Source organism: Clytia hemisphaerica, unplaced genomic scaffold (assembly GCF_902728285.1).
Source record: "Clytia hemisphaerica strain Z4C2 unplaced genomic scaffold, Clytia hemisphaerica genome assembly, whole genome shotgun sequence".
Taxonomy (NCBI): Eukaryota; Metazoa; Cnidaria; class Hydrozoa; order Leptothecata; family Clytiidae; genus Clytia; species Clytia hemisphaerica.
The window spans coordinates 1,104,693-1,131,522 of record NW_027104154.1 but is presented as its reverse complement, the minus strand read 5'-3'; the positions used below and the strand labels follow the sequence as shown (position 1 = coordinate 1,131,522).

The 26,830-nt window shown below is 35.6% G+C and overlaps 3 protein-coding genes across 3 annotated transcripts in view; 1 reads left to right on the top strand and 2 right to left on the bottom strand.

Annotated features, from left to right (window-relative positions):
* LOC136814077 (dynein axonemal heavy chain 8-like) overlaps positions 1 to 17,515 on the bottom strand; it is a gene marked incomplete at its 3' end in the record, with an annotated part of 34,908 nt that extends 17,393 nt beyond the window's left edge. Inside the window, exons 1-16 of the mRNA XM_067070576.1 lie at positions 17,468 to 17,515; positions 16,904 to 17,035; positions 16,166 to 16,275; positions 15,618 to 15,714; positions 15,218 to 15,415; positions 15,044 to 15,109; positions 13,456 to 13,548; positions 12,945 to 13,052; positions 12,484 to 12,575; positions 11,771 to 11,924; positions 6,666 to 6,848; positions 5,619 to 5,978; positions 4,602 to 5,024; positions 3,174 to 3,434; positions 2,779 to 2,999; positions 318 to 505 (exon numbers count right to left, since the gene is read on the bottom strand). Coding sequence (XP_066926677.1) covers positions 318 to 505; positions 2,779 to 2,999; positions 3,174 to 3,434; positions 4,602 to 5,024; positions 5,619 to 5,978; positions 6,666 to 6,848; positions 11,771 to 11,924; positions 12,484 to 12,575; positions 12,945 to 13,052; positions 13,456 to 13,548; positions 15,044 to 15,109; positions 15,218 to 15,415; positions 15,618 to 15,714; positions 16,166 to 16,275; positions 16,904 to 17,011 — 2,662 coding nt within the window. The remainder of the gene's footprint in view (positions 1 to 317; positions 506 to 2,778; positions 3,000 to 3,173; positions 3,435 to 4,601; positions 5,025 to 5,618; positions 5,979 to 6,665; positions 6,849 to 11,770; positions 11,925 to 12,483; positions 12,576 to 12,944; positions 13,053 to 13,455; positions 13,549 to 15,043; positions 15,110 to 15,217; positions 15,416 to 15,617; positions 15,715 to 16,165; positions 16,276 to 16,903; positions 17,036 to 17,467) is intronic.
* LOC136814054 (uncharacterized protein DDB_G0290587-like) lies at positions 8,374 to 10,371 on the top strand. Its single transcript, XM_067070552.1, has 3 exons — positions 8,374 to 8,467; positions 8,731 to 9,502; positions 10,158 to 10,371. The coding sequence occupies exons 1-3, from the start codon at positions 8,395 to 8,397 to the stop codon at positions 10,369 to 10,371; spliced, it is 1,059 nt and encodes a 352-aa protein (XP_066926653.1). The 5' UTR covers positions 8,374 to 8,394.
* A 3,057-nt stretch (positions 17,516 to 20,572) lies between the features above and the next one.
* The window catches only part of LOC136814076 (dynein axonemal heavy chain 5-like), a 139,404-nt gene continuing 133,146 nt past the window's right edge, over positions 20,573 to 26,830 (bottom strand). Inside the window, exons 89-95 of the mRNA XM_067070575.1 lie at positions 24,587 to 24,717; positions 23,836 to 24,084; positions 23,303 to 23,419; positions 22,629 to 22,844; positions 22,246 to 22,320; positions 21,768 to 21,854; positions 20,573 to 21,348 (exon numbers count right to left, since the gene is read on the bottom strand). Coding sequence (XP_066926676.1) covers positions 21,046 to 21,348; positions 21,768 to 21,854; positions 22,246 to 22,320; positions 22,629 to 22,844; positions 23,303 to 23,419; positions 23,836 to 24,084; positions 24,587 to 24,717 — 1,178 coding nt within the window. The 3' untranslated portion in view covers positions 20,573 to 21,045. The remainder of the gene's footprint in view (positions 21,349 to 21,767; positions 21,855 to 22,245; positions 22,321 to 22,628; positions 22,845 to 23,302; positions 23,420 to 23,835; positions 24,085 to 24,586; positions 24,718 to 26,830) is intronic.

Genomic DNA, 26,830 nt, shown 5'->3' with positions numbered 1-26,830 from the left:
GGGGTATGTGCGGCGTAAGTATGTTTTTCAAGATAGCAGAGAGGGGTACTTTTCGCTAAATGCATTGTAAGGGTGGACATTTCAGCAAATGCAGGAAAATTGCAAATTTTTGCCTGAAAATTTGTTTTTTTCTGTTCTAAAAGAGCTGAAAATTTGATTAAAAAAGCGCTGTAAGGATATGAATTTCACAAATTTTCCACTGCACGTACCCCCATTAACATTTTTGCCATTGAAGCCTTATGTTCATATATACTTTGTACTTATAAAAAAACGTGTAATTGAAGTATCAAAACGATTAGTAATCGACGACAACTTACGAGATTGTGAGAACGTGGTGACAGATGAGACAGCACTTGGATATTTATTAATGAATCCATCACCACCAGCTGTGTTAGGGTTACTGATGCTGTTGTGGTGATTCTCTTGTGTGTGTAATGTCTTGTAATTCTTCCACGCTTGTGTAATGATCGTCTCGTATGTTTTCATGGTGAACACATCACGGTGCCTATGATGAGGATGATGAAAAAGTATCATTCATTAGCACTTACCTTATTGGAAGTATTTTCGTGGGAAATAATATTCGCGGTCGAAAAAAAATCGGAAAAATAGCATTTCACGGGTTTTAATTTTCGCGGTTTTGTCCTTTTTTGGACAAATTTCTTTCATTTTCTTAAGGATTTTCCAAATGTTTCAATAAAATTAAAAAAAACTTGCATTTCGCAGGTTCAAAAACGCTATAATTAATTCCCGCAAAAATTAGTTCCAATAAATTATGTATGCCAGAATCAATATAAAAAAAACATTTGAACAATAATTTTTTGTCTTCGGCATTTAAGTTTTTAGTTCCATTTAAAACATTATCAGTGCTATGATACAAATCGATAACACTTGATATCTTGGTCAGCAATTGAAGAGACGGACCGATGTTAATGTGGATTGCTCCACCTACCCTCGATACTTCTTTTTAATTGCTGAGCATAAATTGGAGAGGTATCAAGTGCCAATTTTCAAGTCTTTGGTATGGCACATAACGTTGTTTCGACGTTCATCTAACGTTATATGGACGTTGTGAACATTAGATAAACGTTGAAACAACGTTGAATGTCAGCTGGGAAGGATGGGACAAGCTGGAGTTTTTACAAGCTCTTATTTGATTTGGTTGGTCGTTAAGATGTAATAAAAGAATCTCATTACTTTTTCTAAAGAACGCGTCATCTCTATCACTTTAAATGACCAATTAGTGAAGTATCTTGTAAAAACTCCAGCTCATCCCGGAAGGATGCGCACCTTATCTGATATTCCGATGGCGTATTGGCGGCCGCCCACGCTAAAGCTCTGAAGGAGCAGGCCAATATACCATCGGAGACCTATAGTAGTCATCGTTTGATGTACCGCATCACAGTCGTGTCTAGCTGTCCTTACACTTTTTGCTTGACTATCGGTTGCACCCGACTGAATTTAGCATGAAACTCTCTGCTGCCTCAGAAACCTTACAGAAAAAAAGAAAAATGGTAACCCAAAGGTTCCAGATGTTAAAATTTTCCCGACCTTCAGAGCTTTAGCGTGTCGGAAGAAAATTTCTACATCGAGTACAGTACCAGATAAATGCGCACCTCTCTTTACCTTTACACTACGACCACTTTATGGAAAGAAAAAAAAGTAAAATTCTACTGCATCAGACAATTTAGCAGGCAAAATACTATCAATTTCAAATGTATCCTTTTCTTTTCGTCATGAGTTGTAGAATTCTAGTTTAGAGTTAAATTGTATCCAGATATAAATGGCAGTGGAGATAAGGCCTGTAACCTTTGTTTCTTGAATACAATTGTGGAAATTTGTTTTGCTTGTTTTAGAAAATCAAAAGCGCTATATTTGAGTGTATTTTATGTAGAAAATTTCGCGATTTTTAACGGTCAAATTTCCAGCCAAACGGAAGTCCTTCGGAAGATATGGGACCCGAAAAGTAGGACTTTTCTGTGAAATATCAAATACAGGCATTCTTGTTTCAACTGCCAATTATTTCTGGATACACTTTAGTTTGTGATTTAAGACAATATACCTATCAACTCTTAGCGTCAACCCTATGGGGTACATCCGAAATTTTTAAAGAGAAATCATGAAAGCTTCTCAAATTCATAACACACACTGATAAAAATAGATTTAATTTACAAGGAAGCTTTTGGGGTATCTTCTACAATTATTATTTTGATGAAAAGCGGGAACATCATAGCAAAATATGTGCAAACGTACTGCATGAATACTTTGTCTGCTTCATTTTTCTTATAAAAACAGAACACTCAAGGGGACAGAGATGGATTTCTATTATGAACAGTTTACAATAGAAAAGACAAAGAAGCAATCCGCTAAGGAATTCTCGTCTTTCATCCAGCTCCGCTATAACATATCCCTGTTTCAACTGCCAATTATTTCTGGATACACTTGTGATTTAAGACAATATACCTATCAACCCTTAGCGTCAACCCTGTGAGGTTCGGTGTTGAATTTACAAGGGAATTACGTCAAAATTCTTAGTCTGTGAGGATGTCATTGTAACGACTTCAGATATTCTGACACCATCCTTCCTGGTAAACTCGAACTTAGTCTCCACAGACTTTGAAGGTTGAAAGGTGTATTCTAAGCAGACATTCATATAATAAACGGTCTGTGATGGTTCATTTTATAATCAATATTTCCAAAAAAAAATTAATTTAAAAATTTGCAGAAAATCTGTAAAGAGAAACTGCTGCAAAATTTGCAAAAAGCATAATTCAAACCTACAGTTGATTTTTGACGCAATCTTTCAACAAAACCAAATAATTGGTGATGATTTTATACGATTTGAAGCTTCTGGCGATCAATTGTATTTTCAGTAGACGTTGAAGATCAGGCTTGGCGATACTGATATTCCGAAGATGTAGTTTGATGGAAGGTGGACATTGTTGGTGAATGTAGGATGTTGTTGTGGTCAGGAAAACTCCACAGTTTGGATGGACGGATGTCTGAATTGAAAAGTGTAAACGTTACGTAGACGAAGTTGATAAATTATATATGAAAAGACTAAAATTACTTTCTTACCATAGAAGAGGTATTAAAGAAATTAATCATCGGTAGATATTTCGCGAGGATATAGGTTCTAAATTCCAAAAAGTATCAAACATTTCATTTTCACTTACAACACGGAAACCATCAACGTGATTTGTCCCTTTGTTGCTCACCAGCTTATTGAAACCAGGTTGTTTTAAGAATTGGTGAATGTTGAACAGAAAATATTGGACCAGATTCATCTTCGCTGACGACAATTGATCGAAGTTGGAGAATGTACACCACGAGCCGTCCTCAATGATACCGAGGAATAAATGACCGATTGATTGATAACTGAGCGGTGATGCACAATCCAATGTGAAACAGTGTTGTCCACACAGGATTTTCAAGCACTGTAAAAAGTAAAGAAGACTGACTTATATAACCCATTATATTTATTACGTAATTGCCAACACGTATATATATGTGCGCATTGACCTCAGTTTGGTTTGGTTAATGGTAAGTCCTTGATAATGATATCGTTGATTATTACGTAATGTTTGATACAATAAAGTTTTCGGGTGCTTCCTCATAAGACTTAACTTGACAACATGAATGTCATGAAAAAAGGTCAATACACACGTGTGCCAATGAACCTCGAGAGAGTTTCTTAACCAATGCAAATAATATAAGGATGCATAGTGTCCTCCTGGGTTGGTTCCCCCCACTAAAAATCAAAATTTTTCTCCATTCCCCCCTCTTTTATTTCCCCCACCATATTTCAAAATTTTTCGGTTACCCCCTCTTTTTTTAATTCCCCCAGCTATTTGAAGATTTTGCGGTTCCCCATATGGTTAACATAAAAATGCCTTAAATCAAGTTTGAAATTTTGGAAAGCTTGAAAAAATAGCCTTGAAAGTGCTGGAAAAATGAAATTGTATTGAAAAGTTGGTTTATCCCAAAAGATTTGCTGATTTTATTGCTTAAAAGGTTTTGCAACAAGATCAACTTGAGATCAGTGAAGTTCCCCCAGTCAAAATCTCCTAAATTTATGGTTTTCCCCCCTCTTTATTTTCCCCCAGCAAATTTCAAATTTTTCATTTTCCCCCATACTTTAAAAAAAGGGCCAAAATCAGAACCCCCGCCCCTTTTATAAAGGGGGGGGAGGACACTATGAGATGTCAAATGTCACGGGAAAGGGAAATCACCCGATTTTAATAAGTGTCGATTTCAAATTCGATTTTTTAGAGCACAAAAATCCTGCAAGCGTTAACAATGTAATATTCAGATGGAGATGAAATATCAGGGGATAATATTCTTTGAAGTGGGGGAGGGGTTTCATCACGTGTTCTGCTTTTAATAACGGCGCCAAGTGTAAATAGCTAAGTTCACAGAGGAATGCTCCAAATCAAAACATAACGATAACATAAAATACGAACTGGATCATAACAACAGTACGTAAATTCGCAGATGAACTTTCAAAATCAATGATGCACTCAAAGCAGAAAAAGTTTTAGTAACAATTGAAGTTCAATTATCGCCTTTAGAATTTTCATTTTTAAGGTTCAACATAAACTTACATCGATGATGCCACTTCGTCCCGTTGGTTGGTCACATGACACGCATCCTGCTTTCCCATTGGTCAATGAAGTCATCAAATTTAAAAAAGCTTTGTCTGACGTTACCCAGACAACGGACCCAAGTTGGCAGCCATGAAATTCATTTTGATAGGTGAAAGAGAAGTCTAGAAGCTTGATATGAACTGGTTGGACGCCCCTCTCATCGATCGTCTCGATTCGCGGTGTCTGGCTCCTGGGTGGCGACATATTCTTCCGTGTAGGCGTGTGACTTCTAGGGGGCTGGGGCGAATTGTTACGAGTAGTTTGAAGGTACTGGGCATCACCTGCATAACATTTTACTGTTTGACGCCATTCAAAATCGTTCGTATCTCGCATTTTGACAGCAATCAATTTATCGATGGTTGTTACGGCGAAGAAACAAAGCTGGATAAAAGAAAGTTACAAAAAGTATATATGGGAATGATGAAAGATGTACCAGTTAGATTGAGAAAATTTAATCCCCGCCAAAATTTATCCACTTAAGGTAGTTAGATTTGAGCCCATATCTCCTTATCCTTGAGATCCGGTTGTAACAGAAAGTTTCACCACCCCAACCCTTATGTCGAGGAGTTTAAGGAAGGAGTTACTTTAAAAGCCTGGTAAATCCAAGGGGCAAGCGGTCTGAAATATCGTAAAGAATCCAGAAGAGAAAGCTCATTAAAGTAGAAACCATCCGAAGAATAAAGGATAAGTCGAAAAAAAGACAACAAGTTATGTTTCTCTCGTTTGCTTAAGAACATTACAGTTTTAATTCAACAAAATAAAAACTGTTCATAGAGGATTGAAGATATATTGTTTAGGGGGTATCAAAAGAGTTTGATCCCATTGTGTGAGTTTTCAATAATTTGACGCTTGTCCAAAGAAACGACGCCTGTTCAAAGAGCGAGATGCCAATGGGTAGATCATTGAAATAATATATATCCGCCGTCCCTTCACCCAATGAAGAAAGTCAACAGAAACAAAAACCATTCTACTTACACCCAAAACATTTTCAACTCTGATCTTTTGTGTTCTGCTTAGATTAACATTCATTGGACGATAAACACCATGTGATAGCATATAGCTCAAACGATTGGACAATCCTGAAAACTTCTTCGCTAAGTTAGTCAATGATTTACGATCGGAGCGCAAAAACAATACCGCGCGCTCAGTTTCTTTGGTGAAGTAGTAATAAAAGCTAATGACACCAATTTGAGCGGGCGTATTCAAAAGAACTTCTTCGAAAGGTACACCATTATCCAACTTTTGAATAGAGGTCGATAAGAGTTGCTTGACTGAGTTTTTAATTTCGCTCAAGATTTTTGACATCCATGTCTCGACGTAACCTTCCAATAAAATCTGAAAAAGAAATATATAAGTGTTTGTTAATTGAAAAATCTGTGGCGAAGAAGCCCTTTGAGATGTGATAAGTAGTTTTATGCTTACTTATCAACATGGTGTAACAAATCCGATGAAATTTCGTGAAATAGCTTCTATTCTAGTGTCTTCAAAAGGTTTGAAATCTCACTGACACGAGAACATGTTCAGACGTTAAGGTTCCATATCTTTCAGAAACACAAAACAATAGTAGCTAAACTATTGGTTAAAAATAATCTTAATCACAAACCTAGATTGATTCGTAGACCTTATACTTTTTCGTTAGGAGGAGCAGAAGGCTATCACAAACATTGATAAATAACATCAACTTCATTGTTTATCCTCAGGTCAATGCTTGATTGTAAGCAAAGACGTAACCACGAGTTTTCGAGAAAAAGGTCACAAACAGTGAAGAAAACATGAAATTTCATGTCATAGAAAATTTCCTTTGTAATTTGGGCTCCGCAAGCAAAAATTTTGGTTTTAAAAAGGCCAAACAACTTTTAAAGGATGCCTTAAAAAGGTTAAAGGTAGCCAGAAACATGTCACAAAAACTACAGACACTATTCTATTGGGAAAACTTTTTGATCAATTCTGGACCCCACTCCTCCGCTCCTTCCGGTGGATACACTACTTGTAAGGTTAGAACATGGTTTGAATCGAGCTTACATGGTTATCGAGGTACATTTTTTCTCCTTGAGAATCGACTACTGCAGTGACTGATGTATCTGGTGTGACGGTGATTGATGAAGAGTCCACCAAATAATCGAAGTAGCTTCCTCGTTGTGAATTACGTGCTTCAAATGCTGACTGCATTGAGAATCTTTCACGTTGTTGAATTGCAATCGAAAACTAGAAGTGGAGAAATTGAAATGAAAAATAAAAGTCAATGAAAAGAACAATTGACGCTCTCTAATTCGATTTTAAAGGGGGAATTCAATTTTCATTGAATAAGTAATAGTTATCACTGAATCGACTGAATAATTTTCGGTATCCGATTTTTCTTGTCGATTATCTACTTGATATAGCGTCGTGAATGAAATTTCTTTTTGACGGTGAATTCAATATTATCGAATAATGGAAGGTATCGCACATTTGAACGTTGAATAAGAGAGCATCAACTGTAGTCCCAAGCAGCATTCATACTAACAGAGAGGTGTAAAAGATTGTAAAAATTCCGTACTTTTTTGAAGGAAAATCTCCGAAGAAGTTTTTCGTCTTAACCGGTTAAGCTGATAGAGAGAGAGCCTTTATAGAAAAGGTCAAATGTAGTCAGAAAAAAGATCACAAAAACTACAAATACCTTCATGTTTCATATCTAGAGGTTGGAAGCTGTAAATCTCTCTGATATTCTTATTTTTTAGCACTTTGAACTTCAAAGTCTAAGTGTATTGAAAATAATGGATAATTTTTTGTTTTTTGATAGATGTTTTACCACGACAAGCATGTTTCCTATAGCCTTCGTTCACACTACGGCATTCTTTACAGGCTAAACAGAAAGTAAGGAAAGCTTACCCTGAGAATAAACTAGAACGAATTCCAGCTTGATTTTTCGTTCTAGAAGCAAAGCGGATGGATATACTAAGCGGGGTAAGACCTTTCTTGCTTCTTTCTACTTAGCCTGTTGAAAAATGAGTGAATATTGCGAACGAAGGCTAGCGGAAACGCGCTCGTCGTCGCAAAATGATACTAAAAGCTAAAAAGAGCCATTCAAGTCAAGAGTCGACTTGCCTATTCTATTTTCCCCGATTTCTTCCCACGTCATTAAAAAATTCGAAGAAAAAGTTTATGACGCTTATCAATTGTTGTGATTAAGACCAAATTAGATCAATGATAATTAATGGCAGAGTAAAACTTCCCGGACGAAAATTGGCATTAAACAGGTAAGCCTTCCATAATTATTAAATTAGACTGACTTCCTCTTTTGGATCGAGACATATATTTTTAACCTTCACGTGTGTCTTGGCCCTTAAGCATCACAATCCCTTTTCAAGCAAGTTTGACTAGGGTACGATTGAAAAACTAGGATCTTTCAATTTCAATTGGTTTAAAAGATGAAAATCTCACTGTCGGTATTTCAAGCTTTTTTAGAGTGATTGAAGCCAATCGAGGAAATATAAGTTATTGCCAAAGGATTTTATATTATCACTGCACAGACAATCGATCGCATGGATAAAACGTGATTGTTCTGAGGACACTTAACGCTGCCAATTGAATAAATCAAACCACGTACCATTTTTTACGTTATATTTACGTTTTTTTACGCGTTTTTTATGACATCGATCACGTATAGGACCAGAAATAGCCTTTGAAAAATTGCTATAAAAATGGTCAAGATATCAAGCAAATTCATTCAACATCTAATTACTTCATAAGAAGGAGCTCAAAGACATCAAATATGGAATTGAAAATTATTTTATTTAGTTATGCAGTTCTTCTTTCGTTGGCTATCCTAGTTAAAGGACAAGCAGGTATGTTTAATTTTTCTTTGAAATAAACCATGGATCGGGTAGCTTACTCAGTCGGTAAAGCATTCGGCACTCCACATCAGGATTTGATGTAACGCAAATAGAAAAGCGGATAAACTCCCTCAGTAATGGAGGATATATTAACAGTACCAAGATAAAAATATACATGCTTTATACTTTATCAATACAATAAGGTGTTCTTAATCAATTTAATCTAAAATCAACAATCAACTATTTGATATTGATGAACCACATCATCGTTTCAGGGAATTATTACCTCAGTACAACTCTCCAAAGTTGGCAAGATGCTGAGGATGATTGTAAAGCACGTGGCGGGCATCTTGCTAGCATTTGTGAAGTTGTAACAACAAAACCTACGACCCTAACAAAAATCACAACTACAACTGCCAATAAAACCACAACAACGACCGCCCCAACTTCAACAACAACCACTCCAACCACAACAACGACCATTCCGACAACAACAACGACCACTCCAACGACAACAACGACAACTCCGACGACAACAACGACCACTCCTACCACAATAACGACCACTCCAACCACAACAACGACCATTCCGACAACAACAACGACCACTCCAACCACAACAACGACCACTCTAACCACAACAACGACCACTCCAACCACAATAACGACCACTCCAACCACAACAACGACCATTCCGACAACAACAACGACCACTCCAACCACAACAGCGACCACTCTAACCACAACAACGACCACTCCAACCACAACGACTACCCCAACTACAACAACGACCACTCCAACCACAACAACGACCATTCCGACAACAACAACGACCACTCCAACCACAACAACGACAACTCCGACGACAACAACGACTACGCCGACAACAACAACAAAGCCAAACGAGGTTTCTAAAAAATTTATCTTCGGAACAGCATACCTATATTGGCAAGATGCAGAAAAAGCTTGCCAAGCAATGGGCGCTCGTCTTGCTAGCATCCATTCACTGGAAGAAAACAATTATCTCAGAGGGGAAGTTCATAAAAGGTATGTTTTTTATTTTTTAGTCGACATTGTGAAAATTCTTAAATGTGAAAAGCCAGAGTATAAACTCCCGGATAGATTGCGCTTAGATGTTTTCCGGGTCTCCGTTTCTAAGAAAATGATAATTAGCCATTCAAAGTAATGTGCAGTAAATGATATCCTAATTATCTGTTTTTCATCTGAATTCTAAGCCATGACGTCTGAAAGCTGTGACCGTAGTACAGCGACCGTATTGCAGTGGTAGAGCATCCGGCTACGGTTCGAAAACTTGTGGGTTCAACCCCCAGCCGGATCATACCAAAGATTCTCAAAATAGTACTTGATACCTCTCTGTTTGATGCTCAGCAATTAAGAGAAGGATCAAGGATAAGTTGAGCAATCCAGGGAGAAAGAGTGGCACCTTCCCTACCTTCAGGTAGATAGATAGCTATCGAAAGAGGAGCCTTCGGGTCGCCTCCGACTGCGGTCGCAGACATTTAAAAGGCTTAATTTACTAAAAGTTAACGAGTGTAAGGTAAATAACATATTTTAATAGGGAGTTAAACCATAGTGTTTGTCTCCCCTCGCCAGAATAAAACCTGATTGGTTAAGAGGTACATCACAAGATTTTCCGTTATGAAGTATGAATTTAATGTTTTTATTTCAATTCTATTCATAGAGGTGATTGGCCATTTTGGATTGGAGGACATAAAGATGGAGATATACATCCTTGGAAATGGATTGATGGAACGCAGATGAGTTATACTGATCCGATCAAAGATGGAGCTGACCCAATCAGACATCATTGTTTGTATTATTATAGAGGGGAATGGCGTGATGCATTATGTTGGAGGAAACTCCTCTATATATGCTCAATTCCTAAAAGTAATTAACTTTGGTAGCAAAACCAAAACAAATAAGTAATAAATGCGCTTTTTTAGAAGGAACTAGTAAGTTTTAGCTGATGCTTAATTCTTCTCATTTTTTCATGATTTTAAATTTGAAATGTTTTTAACATGATTACTTTATTTACTTATTGTCTCAAAAGAAGGCTTGAATACAGAATTTTCATATCTAAGAACTGAGGCTGGGATTGTTCATAATTGTTTCTTAGGTTTTGGGGTCAAAACTGAGCCTCATTTTCTTATTAAATTTTTCTTATAAACAAAGCGTAACTTATAACGAAATCATTCAGTATTCATAATAACTTAGTACTTTGTGTACTTTGTCTGCATTTTTAAACTTCGTAGGTGTTATTCAAACTTTTTTTAGTATTTTGCAAATTAATAACCTTTGATAACATAATTTTTAATTTAGTCGTGGTGGTGTTTTAAAATTTTACTTGAAATAATATTTATAAACTTTGTCCTTAAGACAATTTTCAGAAAAAGTGTTTCGACACCCCTGTAGTAATGACCCGATGATGATGAGTGCTAACGGTATTAAACATCTTATTTGGGATGGGTTTTCAAAATATTTCTCCATCACCGGCTGTGTGATTTAGCCAGTGAGTATTATAGGCTTTGTTGACAGGGTCTCTGCTACATGGGTATATTTTATATTGTAAAACTTATATATTTTTTATAGATAATTTCATTTCAATTCTTTTAAATACATCTTTTAAAAAATTATTTCAATGTTGTAATGCTTTAGTTGTGAATATCTCAAGAATCTAGTCAATAAGTGATCCTAACACCATCACTGAGACCGCATTTTTCACCAAATCAGGGCCAAATTATTATTTGCATTGCCAATCTTAATTATGTACAAAAAATCGTTCTTAGCTAGGGGATAAGATTTGAAATGTTGCGGAATTTCATAGCAGTTCAAAAACATACATTGAAATAGAGGCAGAACTCCGTAAGGCTTTGGTCCAAAAATAGTCTAGAATTCCATAAGAGTTATATAGTATTTTCACAAAAGGTTTGCCCCTTCTACTGACAGTGAAAGATTTTAGCGAACGGTAGTGCAGTGGTAGAACACCCGGCTACGGTTCGCAAGGTTGTGGGTTCAACCCCAGCCGGATCATACCAAAGATTCTCAAAATGGTACTTGATGTCTCTCTGCCTGATGCTCAATAATTAAGAGAAGGATCAAGGATAAGTGGAGCAATCCAGGGAGAAAGAGTGGCACCTTCCCTACCTTCAGGTAGATAGCTATCGAAAGAGGAGCCTTCGTGTCGTCTCCGACTGCGGTCGAAGACTTACTTTACTAAGATTTTGTGCTCGTTTAAAAATACGCGAGCCCTTTGCATCATCAGAGTCGGGAAGAAAACCTTTTAAAAAACAATACCTTTTTTCTTGTTTGCTGTTTAACGGGCATATCCATTAAGTTGGTTTTCAATGATTGTGGTGATCCACTGGAAGCTCTGGATGTATCAATTGATGCTCGGTGGTTCTGATTGGTGGTGATGGTATCGAACCTGTTCACTGCCAAGATCACATCTCTTTGTTGTTAAAAGTAAAATACAAAAGTAAGGGTATACATTGGAATCTGATGAAGTTGGTGTTGATGAAGTCACGAAAGATGACGAAAATTTCTACTTAAGCAGTGGCTTCATTTTTCTGTTTCATATATTGGTTGTTTCTACATTTTACGTTTTTTTTTCCCATTGGAATCTACATAGCATTGCATTAACAGATTTGTTCAAGTTAACGAAATATTGAAGTATGGAGTAAATTTTATAAGGCGTTGTTAACTGAAGGGACCAGAAAACTCATTTCCACTGTACACCATTGTGCACTGTGTTAAATCAGAGTAGTTTTTTGTCTGTTTGATAAATTTCGAAAAGAGGAAAATAACAGATCACAGTGTCATAGTGTCTTTTAAAAAATTGATATACATTTTTGCGACTTTCGCAAGCAGCTTTTTATGAATTTTTCACCGAATTAACGCTTGTGAATTTGCGTCATTATCGAAAATCGTGAACATTTCTTACCGCGAAAAATTGTTTATCAAATAGTTACAAATGCAAAAATGTTACCCTATGTAAAAACAACTCATACCTGATATAAGGAGTGACAGTTTCAATGGATAATCGTTTACTCAACATACATAACAACACTTCGTCTGGTACGAAATGAAACCTTGGGAAAACCTGAAAAGAAAAAGGAATATTGTATTGACATAGAAAAGATATAAATAACATATGCCCCTATATAAATCACTGTCGAACGTGCTAACCGCACTGGCTCAACTTAAGTATCTTTTAAATTACTCGTAGGCCCAATTGTAAACATAAGAAATAAAAATTAAAAGATTAAAAAATAAGATTTTTGATAAAAGAAAAGTTTTAGCCTCGTTTTGGCGAAAAACTCGTGACCATGCCGCTAAAAATCAAAATTTTCAAAAAATGAAAAAAAAAACAGTTATTCACCCAAGGAACAAGTGTGCAAATTTTCAGCCAAATCGGACCATTTTTGATTTGAAGTCTCTGGCCCAAAGCTTTGAGGTGACAGACAGAAACCTTTCGTTTTTCATTGAGGTAGCCTTTCAAACTTTTGAAACATGTTTCAAGTTCACGATAAATTTGTTTGATCGTCAACACTTTAGAAACATCTCCACCAAGACAACACTGAAACAAACAAGAAAGAAAAAAAGATCCAACAGTTAAGATTCTCAAATTTTCTTATTCCAATATAGATTATTTTTTGATACCATATTTGATAGTATTAACGATACCAGAGGCTATTCACATGGAGTAAAATTGTCACCGTTATCTTGGTTTCCTGTAGTGGTTTAGACTAGCCTTTGCGATGGCTTTTGATGTATTGAATTTGCTGGCCGGTAATCGGAAGCGAAGTCTATAAAAGTTTCATTTTGACAAAAAGATTCGAAATAAAGTCTCTCTACACAAAGGTAACCCAACAATAACTAACATTTAGAATTTATTTTATAATAGGTAAAGACTCATGAAATTCTATTCGCTAACTCTTGAATAAAGAATATCTTTGTAATACCAAGGATTTTTGTCATACCTGTAAAACGTTGGCAGTTTCCGAGGATTTCTTCATCAATTTCATATAAGAGCGATCTGCTTTTACGAAACTTGTTGATTGTTCCGGAAGTTCCTGTGTGTGAAAAGAAATTTAACAAGCTGTTGGATGAAAGTTAGATAGCAAGGAGAAAAATGAAAAAAATCAGTCAGAAAATATAGCGTTCAGGGAAAATGCATAACCCAATAAATTCATCATTGATTGTTGATGGGGGGAGAGGGAAGGGTTGTAGGGAAAAATAAATAGAAAGTTCTGGTCGCAAAAATCAGTTTTATTGACAATTGAATCATGCTTGATGGTGAGCATTGTTATGGATAATGTTTTTGTGTGAAAAACATAGAAATACAAGGAAAAAATCCAATAAAAATCTGTAAAAACGGCGATTTCCGGCATTTTCAACCGAAAAATTGTTTTTCTCAAAAATCGAACTCAACCATGCTTTGACATTGCGAATACGCATCTTTGAGCAAAAAATCAGAAAAAACTAATGATAAAATCTCGAGAAAATATCAAAAAACCGGTTTTTCCGGCATACAATTTTTTTTTTGAAAATCAGGCTCCGTCACATTATTTAAGGTATTTTCATTCTGCATCAGTGTGCAAAATTTCATAAAAAAATATAAAGTACAGCTCGAGGAATTCAAGAAATACTGGCGAAAATAGGTTGTTCCGGCGATTTTTAAATTGTTCCGGCTTCAAAAATCAATCTTATTGAAAAAAACATGCTTGACGGTGGTCATTGTAATTAATAATGTTTTTGAATAAAAAAAACAACCAATTGAAAGGAACAAGTCCAATGGAAATCCAGAAAAACGGCGATAAAGTTTCTCAAAAATCGGACTCGGCCATGTTTTGGGCATTGTTAATACACATCTTTAAGCAAAAAATCAGAAAAAACTAATGATAAATTCTCGAGAAAATGCCAAAAAAACAGTTTTTCCGGCATTGTTAAAACATCTTAGCGCGAACAAAGGCCCTGGGAAGGCTCCGTTTTCGATGTCGCTGAATATCTATCAATATTTATTAACCTCAATAGTGTCAATGCTTAATGGCGTAAAAAAGGGTAAAAAAGTTATTTAAAAATGATATTTTGGAACTGTTGAACACGATTATTTCCGACTAAAGTTACTATAAACATCCAGACAGAGATCTTAGAAGATACCCCTCGTAAAGATTTGTGTGCACCCGGGGCGGGGTATACTAGGGTGTGTGCACCCGGGGCGTGGTATACTAGGGTTAGGGAATGTTGGGGTTGGGGTATGTGCGAACCAAACTTTTAGAGAGAGTTACATTTTAGCGAAATAGTTACCCTCAGAGAGGCAAAATGGGCGGAAAATTGACCCGAGACTTGGGGAAGTCAAAAAAGCCAACCCTTACCGTCTGCACATACATACCCAAAACGACCCATCCACAACAACAAGTATTTTAATATTTGAGTGCTGGAAAATTCTGATGTAAAGTGCAGGTCGAACTTTTTTTTTTTGAAAATGGGATCCAGCACGATGTTTCAGAGAAGTCAACTCACTTTTAAGTAAAAAAAAAAATTCCTGAGGTTGAACATTCATAATACCTTGACCATGTTTTCAATGCTAAAAATAGCTTCCAAATTGATCCATAATTCTTCAACAAGTAACCACTAGAAATGAAAATAAAAAATCCATGAAGCAATAAAATCATTTGTATGAGATCAAAAGAATTTGAACAACGTTTTTCGTTCCCTTAAAAAACAACAGCAAAAAGTCACCTCTTCAAGAACTTCGCTAACTTCATCAAGTTTTAAAGACCACGTGGCCGCTTCTTCACGTAGTGGCTTCACATACTTGGATGTCAGCATTGCAGAAAGTGTGGTTTTAGCATCACCAAGTGTGTCCAGCAAATGGTTCATGTGATCTTGGTCAAACAATACTAAACCTCTTGATTTGAATGATTGGAATTTCAAGATCTATTGTGATGACAAAAGAAGTAATTGCGAGTAGAATGTATTCAGATTGTGATAAAAAGATGAAATCTATGTCAAAAAATAGATGTCAAAAAGTTTATTCGCTAAAAGTGTCTCAAAAATTATTGAAAATGATCCATCAATCTGACATTTTAGCTGTTATAACCATTGAGGTGAAATTTAGAAAGAAGTTGAATTTTCTGACCTGTTCAGTCCACTCTTCTTCAATATGTCTCAATTTCATTTCCAATTCTAACTCAGCTTTACTTCCACATAGAATCTCTTCGATTGCGTCGCGGTGTCTAAAAAAACCGATAGTACACACATCAATCTTTATGTCCACCTAAATCTGGTTGGATTCGAATTCGAGAGGTTAAAAAACAACATCAAAATGGCCTAACTTATTGACTATAGTCAATCATGCGAAACTGGGAACCAATCCCTTTGTAACTGCTAGCTGAGATCAACTAAAAGCTTTCAGGAAAAAAAACGGCACTGTAAGATGTGACAAGCCACAGATTCAGATTCAGTGACTCTTCAGTCCCTCTATTTTACATTATTTAGCAATCAAAGAAAGATTAGGGGTAAGTGGAATAATCCTTCCTTTTGGTAGAAACTATCAAAAAGGGAGCCATTGGATTTCAAAACTTAATAGCTACGGTATGCAATGTACGAGTCGGACGACAATTTGGCCTCGATGTAAAATCGTCCACATTTTATAAAACTCTCAATCATCTTTAAATGGAAACTTACTTTAACAAATCGATATCTAGGATAAATTTGAGTTTGAATATGTTGGCTTCCAGTTGAAAAGATTTCTTTGTGACGTGCATGACTTGTAGCCAATGTCTGTTCCTGATTTCCTGATAGAAAGAAGTAAGGAAAAGATCGTTAGTTAATTTCAAATCCAGATCTCCATATCAAATCTAGGTTCGTGCATCGTTACCTTTACCCAAACGATCACAACATCAAAGAGCTAAAAGGTAAAAAGGTATTCTAGGTTTTGTTTTTACAAATTTGACCCTAGTTTTGCTCAAAATTCTACCAGCATTGTTCTTGAACTGTTCCTATTTTTCGGCATTTTTTGAGCCTCATCGTACTTATAAAATTGTTCTTATACAAAAATTGTCCATCTAACGTCATTAACCCCTCTAAAGAAGAGATGAACGTTGAATCTTATACCCACAGTTCATTTTTGCCATTTTTTAGTTATCGCGAAACTTAACTCTTGTTTGGAATTATTTTTAGATTTTCTATGCCCATATCAAAAAGGATAATCGCGAAAGATCAAACGTTTTGGATGATGGGGTAGATAATTTTTTTCTTACTTAAAGCGCGCTTAATAGAGTGAAATTGTGAAATTCACATCATATAAGCTCTGGTTTAGACGGCCAACTTTTCACCCTGTCTACTCTAAAAATCAAAATAGGCAGGGCAGAATAATCGCTGTCTAAAGTATTGCTTTGCTTAGTATAGTTTCTCCACGCCTACCTTTGAAGCGAGCTTGTAAAGGATGGGGAATAAATTAATGTAATCGTTGATGGATTCGATCAGTTTCTTGAAAGCATACCAGCCATGAATCTCCGTTGGAACACCCATACAGTTATCGTGCAGAATGTTAAGCTATACATAATGGAATAAAATAATTTAGGGCTCGGGGCTTCTGTAGAAAAAAAGGTTGTTCGCCATTTTAAGAGGGAGGTGGCATGTTCCATACAGTGAGGCGCCTATCAAACCTGAAAATTCGACGAGGGTGCTTTGAAAATAGGCATAAATCCAAAGGGGACCTCTGAAATTTTTGCTAATATCCAGGGAGGCTTGGCTTGAATTGGATATTTAAGGGGTGAAACAGTTTGGGAAACGAAAAATGAAGTAATATTGAACATTTTCAAGTTTTAGCCATTATCGAGGATGAAGCAAGACTAAGTAGAACGTAAGAAATAATCAAGAAATTGATCAACACCACCACACCAACACGCATTTCTTTTTTGGAATTGTCCTGACCAGGCTTACGAATTAAAAAAGAAAAGAAAACACAAAAATTCGCAAACATACCTGGGTATGTTTTTCTTCCAAATTTATGTCAGCCCAAAGAGATTCTCGAAACCTAAATTTTAAAGAAAATGAAATGGATTTCGTTATATATTATGTGTACAAATTGAAATCGGGAGAGGGAGGTCCATAGCGTCAGCCCCCCCCGCCTGCTGGTTGGGAGGGGGTTACACCTTAAAATTTTCCCAAAAAAGGAGGGGGCTGGAAGTACACCACTTTTTTGGGGGGACCTACACGTTTTTTTTTTTATTAGAACCCAGTTTATAAGAACATTGAGGCTGAAATTCGTCAAAAAATTAAGAACATCGTAAGAACATGCCCAGCCTCAGTTTGGAAAAAATGACAAGAAATTACAATTTTTTTCTCTTTTCAAGCAGTTTTAACCGAACTTTGGGATGGATTTTCTAAAATCGAGAGTCAAATATTGTCCAAATTGTACCAATTTTAAGTGCTCTTTATTTTGCATGATATTATCAATTTAGAGTAGTCTGAAAAATTAAGAACGCATTTAAGAACATTTTAGGCTGAAAATTGCTAAAAAAATAAGCACATCCAGGCTCAGCCAAATTTTAGGTGTTCTAATAAAAAAAAAAAACGTGTATACAATTTAAATTAAAAAAAACTTTTTTCACTGGATCAATTTTTTTGAAAGTGTCCAGGGTCAAAAGTCCTGGGGGCTAACAAAAATTTCATAAATCTTTGGGGGGACTTAAAACTCAGGGGGGGACCTAATTTTTGCCTGGGACCTAAACCCAGGCTGACGGTATGGAGGTGTGTATCACCGATACGGTTGCCGCATTGGGCGGTGGATGGTACGTATGTCACCTGATGTAGAAATTTTCTTCCGACACGCTTAAGCTCTAAAGGGCGGAAAAAACACACAAAAAACCGCACAACAGATTTTGCAGCAGGAGGTCTGAACCCAAGATAATGTTTTGGGGGGTGGTTGTAGGGTGGAACTGTAAATTTTCGGTGTTCACGGGTAGGGCAGTTGAACCCGACTGGGGACGTTGCACATCAGAGATCAAATGCAATTTTTATCTAGAGAATTAAACCGCTCTTTACCATTCTAGCGTGAACAGCCACTAACCCGCTATAAGAATATTAGATAAGTAAATGCTGGTAAACAGCTTGTCTTTTCTCGACGCGACATGAAGGCATCAATTCGTTGAGGTTCATACAAAACAGTATATTAGTAAATATATGCATAATTTATTCACTAACAGTCCACAGAGCTCGCAGCGATAATCTTTATTTTTAGAAATTAGTATCCATGCCATCTAGCTCTACTAACTCTTGATTTGAAGTCGGAAAAACCAAACAAATTTCAAAGCCTCGCAATGTCAAATAATTTCTAATTAAGGAATAATAAATATGCTATTTAAAGGACAACAAGGTCTAAAAAAGAATATTAAACAATCAAATCATATTTGAATTTACCACCAAGGCAAAATTTGATGTAGACTTTCGATAAAAATTTAAAGATCAAACACACATAAAACCTGGTTGCGAAGAACACATAAGACCCCTGTGGATGGATTTCCGACTAATGAAAAAATTTTAGTTAATTCTCTTTAGCTCGAACTTCTTCCTTTATTTCGAGCTAAATCATTGGTTCCCTGACCTGGAACACCGTATAATATAAATACTAACTTTAACTACAGTAGGTTCAATTTTTCTCTAATTCGAATACGATCTTTGGCACCTTTTTGATCGAGTAAGAGAAAATCAACTGTAACATATTTATGAATTATTTACAATCGAAATGCGGCAAATATTTTCAAAGGTAAAACATTTGAACCGATGTTTTCACAACTTGTTTGTACAAATAAGATAAGCAAAGCAAAGAGCAAGGATAACCGATTTTTATTGGTTGAAAGGGTTGAATAAATGTCGGAATGAAAAACAAAATGAAATTAATATGTTAATAATATTAAAAAGAGAAAATATCATAACTCAGAACAAACAATTATTGATCCAAAAATGAAAACATTTTCACAAGAATCTACAAATTTCAAAATTAAATTTCAACAAGTACAAGTCTAGGAGACTATGCAGGTTGAATCTGAAACATCTGAAAGGATAACGTTACAAAATTGTTCCTTCTACAGTAGATTTTTTCACCGATAAAACAAACAAAAATAGTCAAGAGGAGAGAAGCACAGAAGCAACTAAACATGGCAACATATCATGGGAAGTTGTTTATTGTTCTTTTTTTAACGGTGGCAATTTTTAATTGCATAGATGCAGTGCTTTATCATCTGGTTTCAAACCATGGCAACCCTTCAAATTTTCTTCATAATGTGAATTCTTTTTTGGAATACCCATTAAATTTTCAAATACATATATTTTGATTTCAAATGCGTCTACAAGGTTTGAGATTTCTCTCTAGCCCGTCGGGCTTGGTGCTAAATGAATGTGCACACTAAAAAGCAGCTTGGAGAAAGTAGAGAAATTGATATACCAACGGATTAGAATAGGTGGATTAAGAACTCATAGAAAACACTCCTCGTTAGGTTATCAAACTTTTTTACGAGTTTGCTAGCAATTAAAACTTGATAAGTTGTAAAAAAGTTGTAAAAAATCATTACTTTCAACATTTTCATTGGTCATTACGTATCACGTGGTACATTTTAAATAAGAAAATGCACTTTTTTAGCCCTTTCTATCCAATGCAGAAATTAGCCAAATAATTTGAAATTTATTTTCCTAATTCTAAATACAGTCTTCTTTCACCAGTATGCAACCCATTCGTGACCCATCGATAGTTTCTTAGTTATAGACCATACGTTAATTTTCACTTATCTGAAGATTGCCATTGACAAAAGATTAAAAATTTACATTAAAACTGGTCTAGCGTTTGTTGATGCTAAAACTTAAGTGCAGGATTTAAAATATTTGCAAAATCATCAAAATTGATCGAATCATAGGACAAATTCGTTTTCGAAACTGTATAAATTGGAAAATTGTTCTTATAAAAACAATGAAAAAACTAAACGAGGAGTGCGCAGAGTCATTTACAGATTTTTCTTGTAACAATGAGAAGACAATGGATCTCTCTTGGGAGCAACGAGAGAAGTTAATCCACCTATTCTAATCCGTTGGATATACGTAATGAAACATAATTTCATCAATGGAAAATATATTATGACAAACTTTTGGTTAAAAATATCTTTTATACAACTTTTTACACATTCCAAAATTCGAAAAATACTAAAAAATATAAATCTTTTTTCAAACACTCTATTAGAAAAATATTTCTTAACATAACACTTTTAACTTTATACAATACAAACACTTCAAAAATATACAGGGAAGAAATTTAATATTATAAAATTATCCCATACCAAACTATTCATTGTAAGAACTAAGTATTTTGCCAGGTCCAGATAAATGCTAAAAATTGTTTGAGAAAGACAGGCTTTTTCCTTTCTCTTAGCGCTAATTTATAAAAATTAATCTTGTAAAGAAAAATCAAAAATTAAATATCTTACGACAAACCAACAAACACTTCTTTCTTGCAGAAATATTATCTCAAACTTCTTTTTTGAAAACATTATACTGTAACGCATTAAAAAAATTTAAAATGGTCTTAATGTACACGAGACTCCACGTAGAGCCCATCTAGACGGGTTAACATCTTTTTGGTCAACGTCCAGGCTAAACACAACACGTGACTTGTTTGAACATGTCATGTAACATGGACACGAAAATGATGCTGCGTTGTGCGAGGATTTAGGGACCAGTTGCAAATGTAGGACAGGAAGTTGACAATTTTCAACTCTGGGTGGGTAATCAGCGAGTTCATTCGTTGCTTTTTCCCACATTGTTCCCCAAAGTGAAATTCCGTAAATGAAAATACCATCTGGTGGTGGATCTCGAAGCTATGGTAGAAAAATAATATCCTTTATATTTTACCTGCATAATTCATTACCTCGATGAGGATTCAGAAGTCAATTATACAGGCGTAACAAGAATAAATTTTCATAATATTCCAATTTTCTTTATCCAGGAGTCAAGGCGTATCGAATTAGTTTTTAATTTTTTCATCATGGAAGACAATAAAGTATCAGTTTTATTTCCTTACTAGAGACAAGGATCTTACTGGATACGGTCCTTTTAAGAAGTGACTGTCCAAACCATCGAGTATTTGAGAATGAGTGTATTTTACTTAAGTTGTTGAAAATAACCTGTGTGAGGCATCGAGATTAGGGTGTTTTAAAGGCTGTGAAAAAGTAATACTTAGCGAACAGCAAAAAAATAAATTTGAAATCCAACTGCAAAAAAAAGCAAGAGAACTCACATGTTCTTTATCGCGGCTGGTGAGTTCAGTGCGCAAGACAAGTTGTTCACCACGTGACATTCGTGTACCGTGTATTTGAACACTCTCCTGTAAAATAAAGGAATACGTAATCAATTCATGATATTTATGACGTAATGTTTCATACGGAAGCACCAAGAAAAAGACCGGGTATCTGGCACTAATTTCAGACCGGACAAACGCCCGGGCTATTTTAGGTGCTTTCGTATAAAAACCATTCTAGATAGCTTTCTCCGGAGGGGACAGTTAGTTTTACATTTGTCTAGATCCAAAGTGACTGAGGACGATGGTATATTGATGCTTTTTTACATTCCTCGATTTTACGGGTCAATGGTATTATCAAATAGACGTGATATTCAAAAGTGTGTCGAGGGAGAGAGGCGATAAACCCGTAACTAAGAGTTTTTGGTGGCTTTATATACGTTACACTTAAAACGTATAAGATATTTTAATAGTTTACCTGCATGATGACAGAGATGAGACGTGAAGGATTGTAAAATGCTCCTAACCAATAACCTGGCATCTTTTCTTTACCCTGTAATGGAACGAAAAGTCAAAGTTGAAAAATTTGTGAGTTCATTTTACAGCAGAAGAAGTTTTTCTGTGAAAGACCGAATTCGGTCAATCATTCCATACATTTGAAGTAAAAGTTGGAATATTATCAGAGATTGCTTGTTATTTATATCGTAGTAATGTGGTATTTAAGATAAATTTTCAAACAACAGCCATTTACGACACTGGACAGCTTTCCCACTCTACAACTGTCCGCTTTAAGCCAAGTTTCAATCATTTCAATTCTTTACATATAAAGAACGGAAAGAACGAGAAAGAGGTTCTACTCACCAGCACTAGAATTTTCTCAATGTGCGAACAACGATTCTGGAAATCATAAATCCAATTAAGTAGATTCCAGTCTCTTGGAGGTGCACATGGTCCAGCGTTTTGATACCATAACTGCGGAATTTGACCTCTGTACAAATCACAAGCAACCGCAATCCTTTGTTGAGTAACACTGCAAGAGGTCTTGGAGCGAGTCTGGTTCATAAATGCATCTATCTCCTATGAAATAATAATGCGGCATAAAATTATACGATTGTCTGACCAGAACTATGTAAGTCTTTTCGCAGTGTGCAATAAGTCTTGGTTTTCTTGTCAATTTCTTTCAACAAATGTTTTTATTCTAGCATTTCATATACCATTGAATACCGGCTGATAAATAAATGCGAGTCAGTAGATGTAAGTTTGCCTTAAAATTACGGCAAATTTTCAAGAAAAGTTTTTGGGACAATTTTTCAAGGAGGATACTTGTTAGAAGCTTCGTTTTTGGTACTAATAGAAAATTTATAAAGTCTCTGTCAAAATAACTATTTGAGAACTCTGGAAAACTGCCACTTTTGATGCTGGGTGAGTTGGCAGTTCGAAACAATTCACCTGTTGTTTCACAGTGTAACGAATGACAGGTAGCCCTAATACCTAGCTTCAGGGTAGAACTTTTTGAACAAAACAGATTCACTTACTTCAAGAGATGAGCGAATAACGTAATGCAAACAACAGATTTGATCAGCTTCATCTAACAGCCACATATTGAAGGCGTTGACACCACCCGTTTTCCGAATACGCTCTGATACAAAGTCCTGAAAATTAAGGCGTGAAAGAACGTTAATCTGACAGCAAAATAACTAAGCTCTTATTTTTAAGGGACTGTCGAACGTGAAGGAACAGATAGAAAAAGTCGATATTTTACATTGAAAACCAAGTAAACTATAATATAGAAAGGAGCAGATATTGGAACCGGGAACGCCTGGCGCTGGTGCTCTGACCACTCAGTCGTCACTCCCAAAAACAGGGTATTAAGTAGAATGCAACCAGGTGTCTGTTAGAGATTAAAACAGCATAAGCACCGCGTAAATCCGTAACTGGCAATTTTCGGGCCCTAGATGAGTATCCAAGCAAGTTTCAGTAGACCATTTTTTGTATCTAAACTTTGGAAGGGGTGCAGTTTTCTCTTAGATACTCAACTCAAAACAAAATGATTCAAATTGAGTCTTACCTTACTCCAAAGCTTTGGTAACTTGGCCAACATTGTGTTTACAATATCTTTGAGTTCAGTTCTGGCGAAATTTTGTAAAATGTTGTAAGAAGAAGAGATCAAATCCTTTTTGGGGAAGAGAACAGCCATCTCCATTTCTTTGATCAAGGCTAAATGAGGGTCAGCGTGTAATAGACTTTTACTGTTCGGTAAAATATCAGTCATCATTTTCAGTGACTTGCCAACGTATGTGGTGATTGAAGAGATAGTCTAAAAACAAAAGAATCTGCTTTGTAATACACCTTTTCGACCGTAGTCAAGCGGTCGGGCGTGTCACTTTATTATTTAATTATCCCCCTAAACTCGATCCAATCCTTTTTTTAAACCTTTTTCTATTGTATATAGGTGCGAAAAAAAGAATGGGGCGGTTTTAGGGTGGTAAAACGGACAAAAAATGCCCGCGCGGCAATTGGCGGCTACGGTCGAAAAGGTGAATAAAAAGTCATCTCATTCAGCTCAAACAGTTCAAAGTTCTTGGATCAAGTTTAAGGGAAGTCAAAATAGTCTGTCATGCATCATCAATGACTAATCTTTTTTGTAAAGATCTGAGTTATTGAGAAAGTCGAAATCTTTCCTGGTAAAAAACTAGCCTCTAGACTAGACTAGACTCTCCTGCGGTAATAGAAACATAAAAGAAGTGCTAGTTCGGTATAGACAGATTCTTTAAAAACTATTATGTCACGTGATTTATATATAAGGAAATGACACCTACCTCTGGGACTTGGAAAAGGCCACAGAACTCCGATGAACTGAAAGTGTTGCTTGGCAACGCATCAATTATTGGTAGAATGGTGGATGCTCTCGGCGAATTAGCAAAAATGATGGGCGGTGGTTTGTAACGAGCTGAAATGAAGAAAACCATTTTCAAAATTTGCTATATATCGTAGATGAAGTGGGTGCGTGGGTAAATACTTTGACCTGCATCCACGAAAAAAATATGACTCACGCACCCACGTAAGAATAATTTCTACCAACGCACCCACTCACCCCACGTCCCTCACGCAATTTAGCAAACTCTTATTTTCATTACTGGTTATGATTTTTCCTTGCTTTTCCTCTTTTGACTGCGATGCCTACTTTTAACGAAAACGCAATGACTTCTTCTTTTTTTCCAGTAAAGATTTGGAAACGTCAACTTTCTATCAAGACAGATGGTCGGCTGTTTAAAGTAGGTCTTCAAAGTTGTGGATTTTTTTCTATAATCAAGACAATTTTGCAAGACTGTAGTAAAGATCATGATAATTTATTTTCTAAAAGATGAAATGTATACAGATGAACGATGGAGACCATTAAAAGTTACTCTCGAGAGTGAAGAAGAAAGGACTAATACTTGCATCAGCCCACAAACTTTCAGAGTATCAGACGATTTTTCAAGGAAAGAACGCGAGATAATAAAACAATGGCATCATAAAGCAAAAGAAAAAACATCGAAAGAAAAAGACAAGAGTCATATATGGAAAGTGAGAGGTAGTCCTAGGACTAAACCCTACTTAAAGAAATTTACGACGGAAACAACATGATTGTAAGAAGAGTGGGTTAGAGGCCCAGGTGCCTAACTGTAAAACTCCATAACAGAATTGACAAACGAATAGAATGATAAGATCTATAAATTGTAAAGATGTAAGATTGTTTTATAGAGGTCAATAGACCTGAGAAATACACTTCTATAAATAAATAAATAAATAAATAAATAAATAAAATTAGACAAGATACCTAAATAAATTCAAACTAAATTTTGTGCTATGATATGAAATTTCTATTTTTTTCCCAATAAAGGCTGATAATATAGCCTGAAAACCAATAATTGACTCCCAAATCGAAATATTAGCGAGTTTTTTTATCTATGTTTTTTCTGCGACGGAGATATTAAGCTTCTGGTTTTTCTAGATCCTGACTGACTGAGAACGACGGTAAATCAACACTTGTACCGTCCTCGATTTTGCGGCTCAGAACTGATGGGTTTTCCAAATCGTTTCAGTCACTCCGCCGTCCTCAAAAATACAAATACATAAAATCGCTATTCAATGGAATAAAGTGGTAATCTTGAAATCGCGTTCGGACTATAAATTGAGAAAAATGACGAATTACTCAGAATTCCCAATATATTTTTTAGTTAGAAATAACTTTCTTTGAACTCTGACTTTATAATACATTGATAATTTATAAATTATAAAAAAACAACAACAAATAAACAAGCAAAAAACGAGAGTCTAATCGTAGTTTAACCATAGTCCTTATAAAAAACACTGGTCTGGAAGCTTATTGTTTTATCTTTTGTTAGCTTTTCCTTTGTTAATATCAAAAGATAAAAATCGATTTGCTCAGTTTTTGATCACGTTACCAAGTACTCCTCTTGGGATTGGTTTAAGATTTAATCACACGATGAAAAAGTGAGCAAAACAAACTAATTTCTCAGCACAAGAAAAAATTGTTCCCTCTATTACTTTTCGCTTTATTTCTACTATGTCTGAATTTAGTCGCCTAGCTTGCTAGACTACTTTACATTCCATTCGTACTCTGTATTTCCACCCTGGCTCTTGATTGCATTTCTATCATTCTTTGCTCTTGGAAATATGATCTTGTATTCTGTTCAGGATAGACCAGCATGCGAATCCCTTTCTGTCCATACAGTAAAACACTTATGATGAATGTATTTAAACCAATTGCTCCTAATTGGAAAACTTCTTTGTCTATATCTTTTTGAAAATATACAATTGAAAAACTGACACCAAACACAACACTTAGTGTGAATGTTGTGTAGGTCAAGATCATACCATCATTCATAATACTTGGTAAATTTCGTCCTCGGAAAGCTTGGATAGAACATAACAGCTGGATGATCATCATTGACCCAATGATAGAATTGGTATGAAAGTATGTATTACAAATACGTTTCTTTGTTAATGTTAAACTATTTCTGATTTCAACGATATCAATGACAATGTGTTTTTGGAAT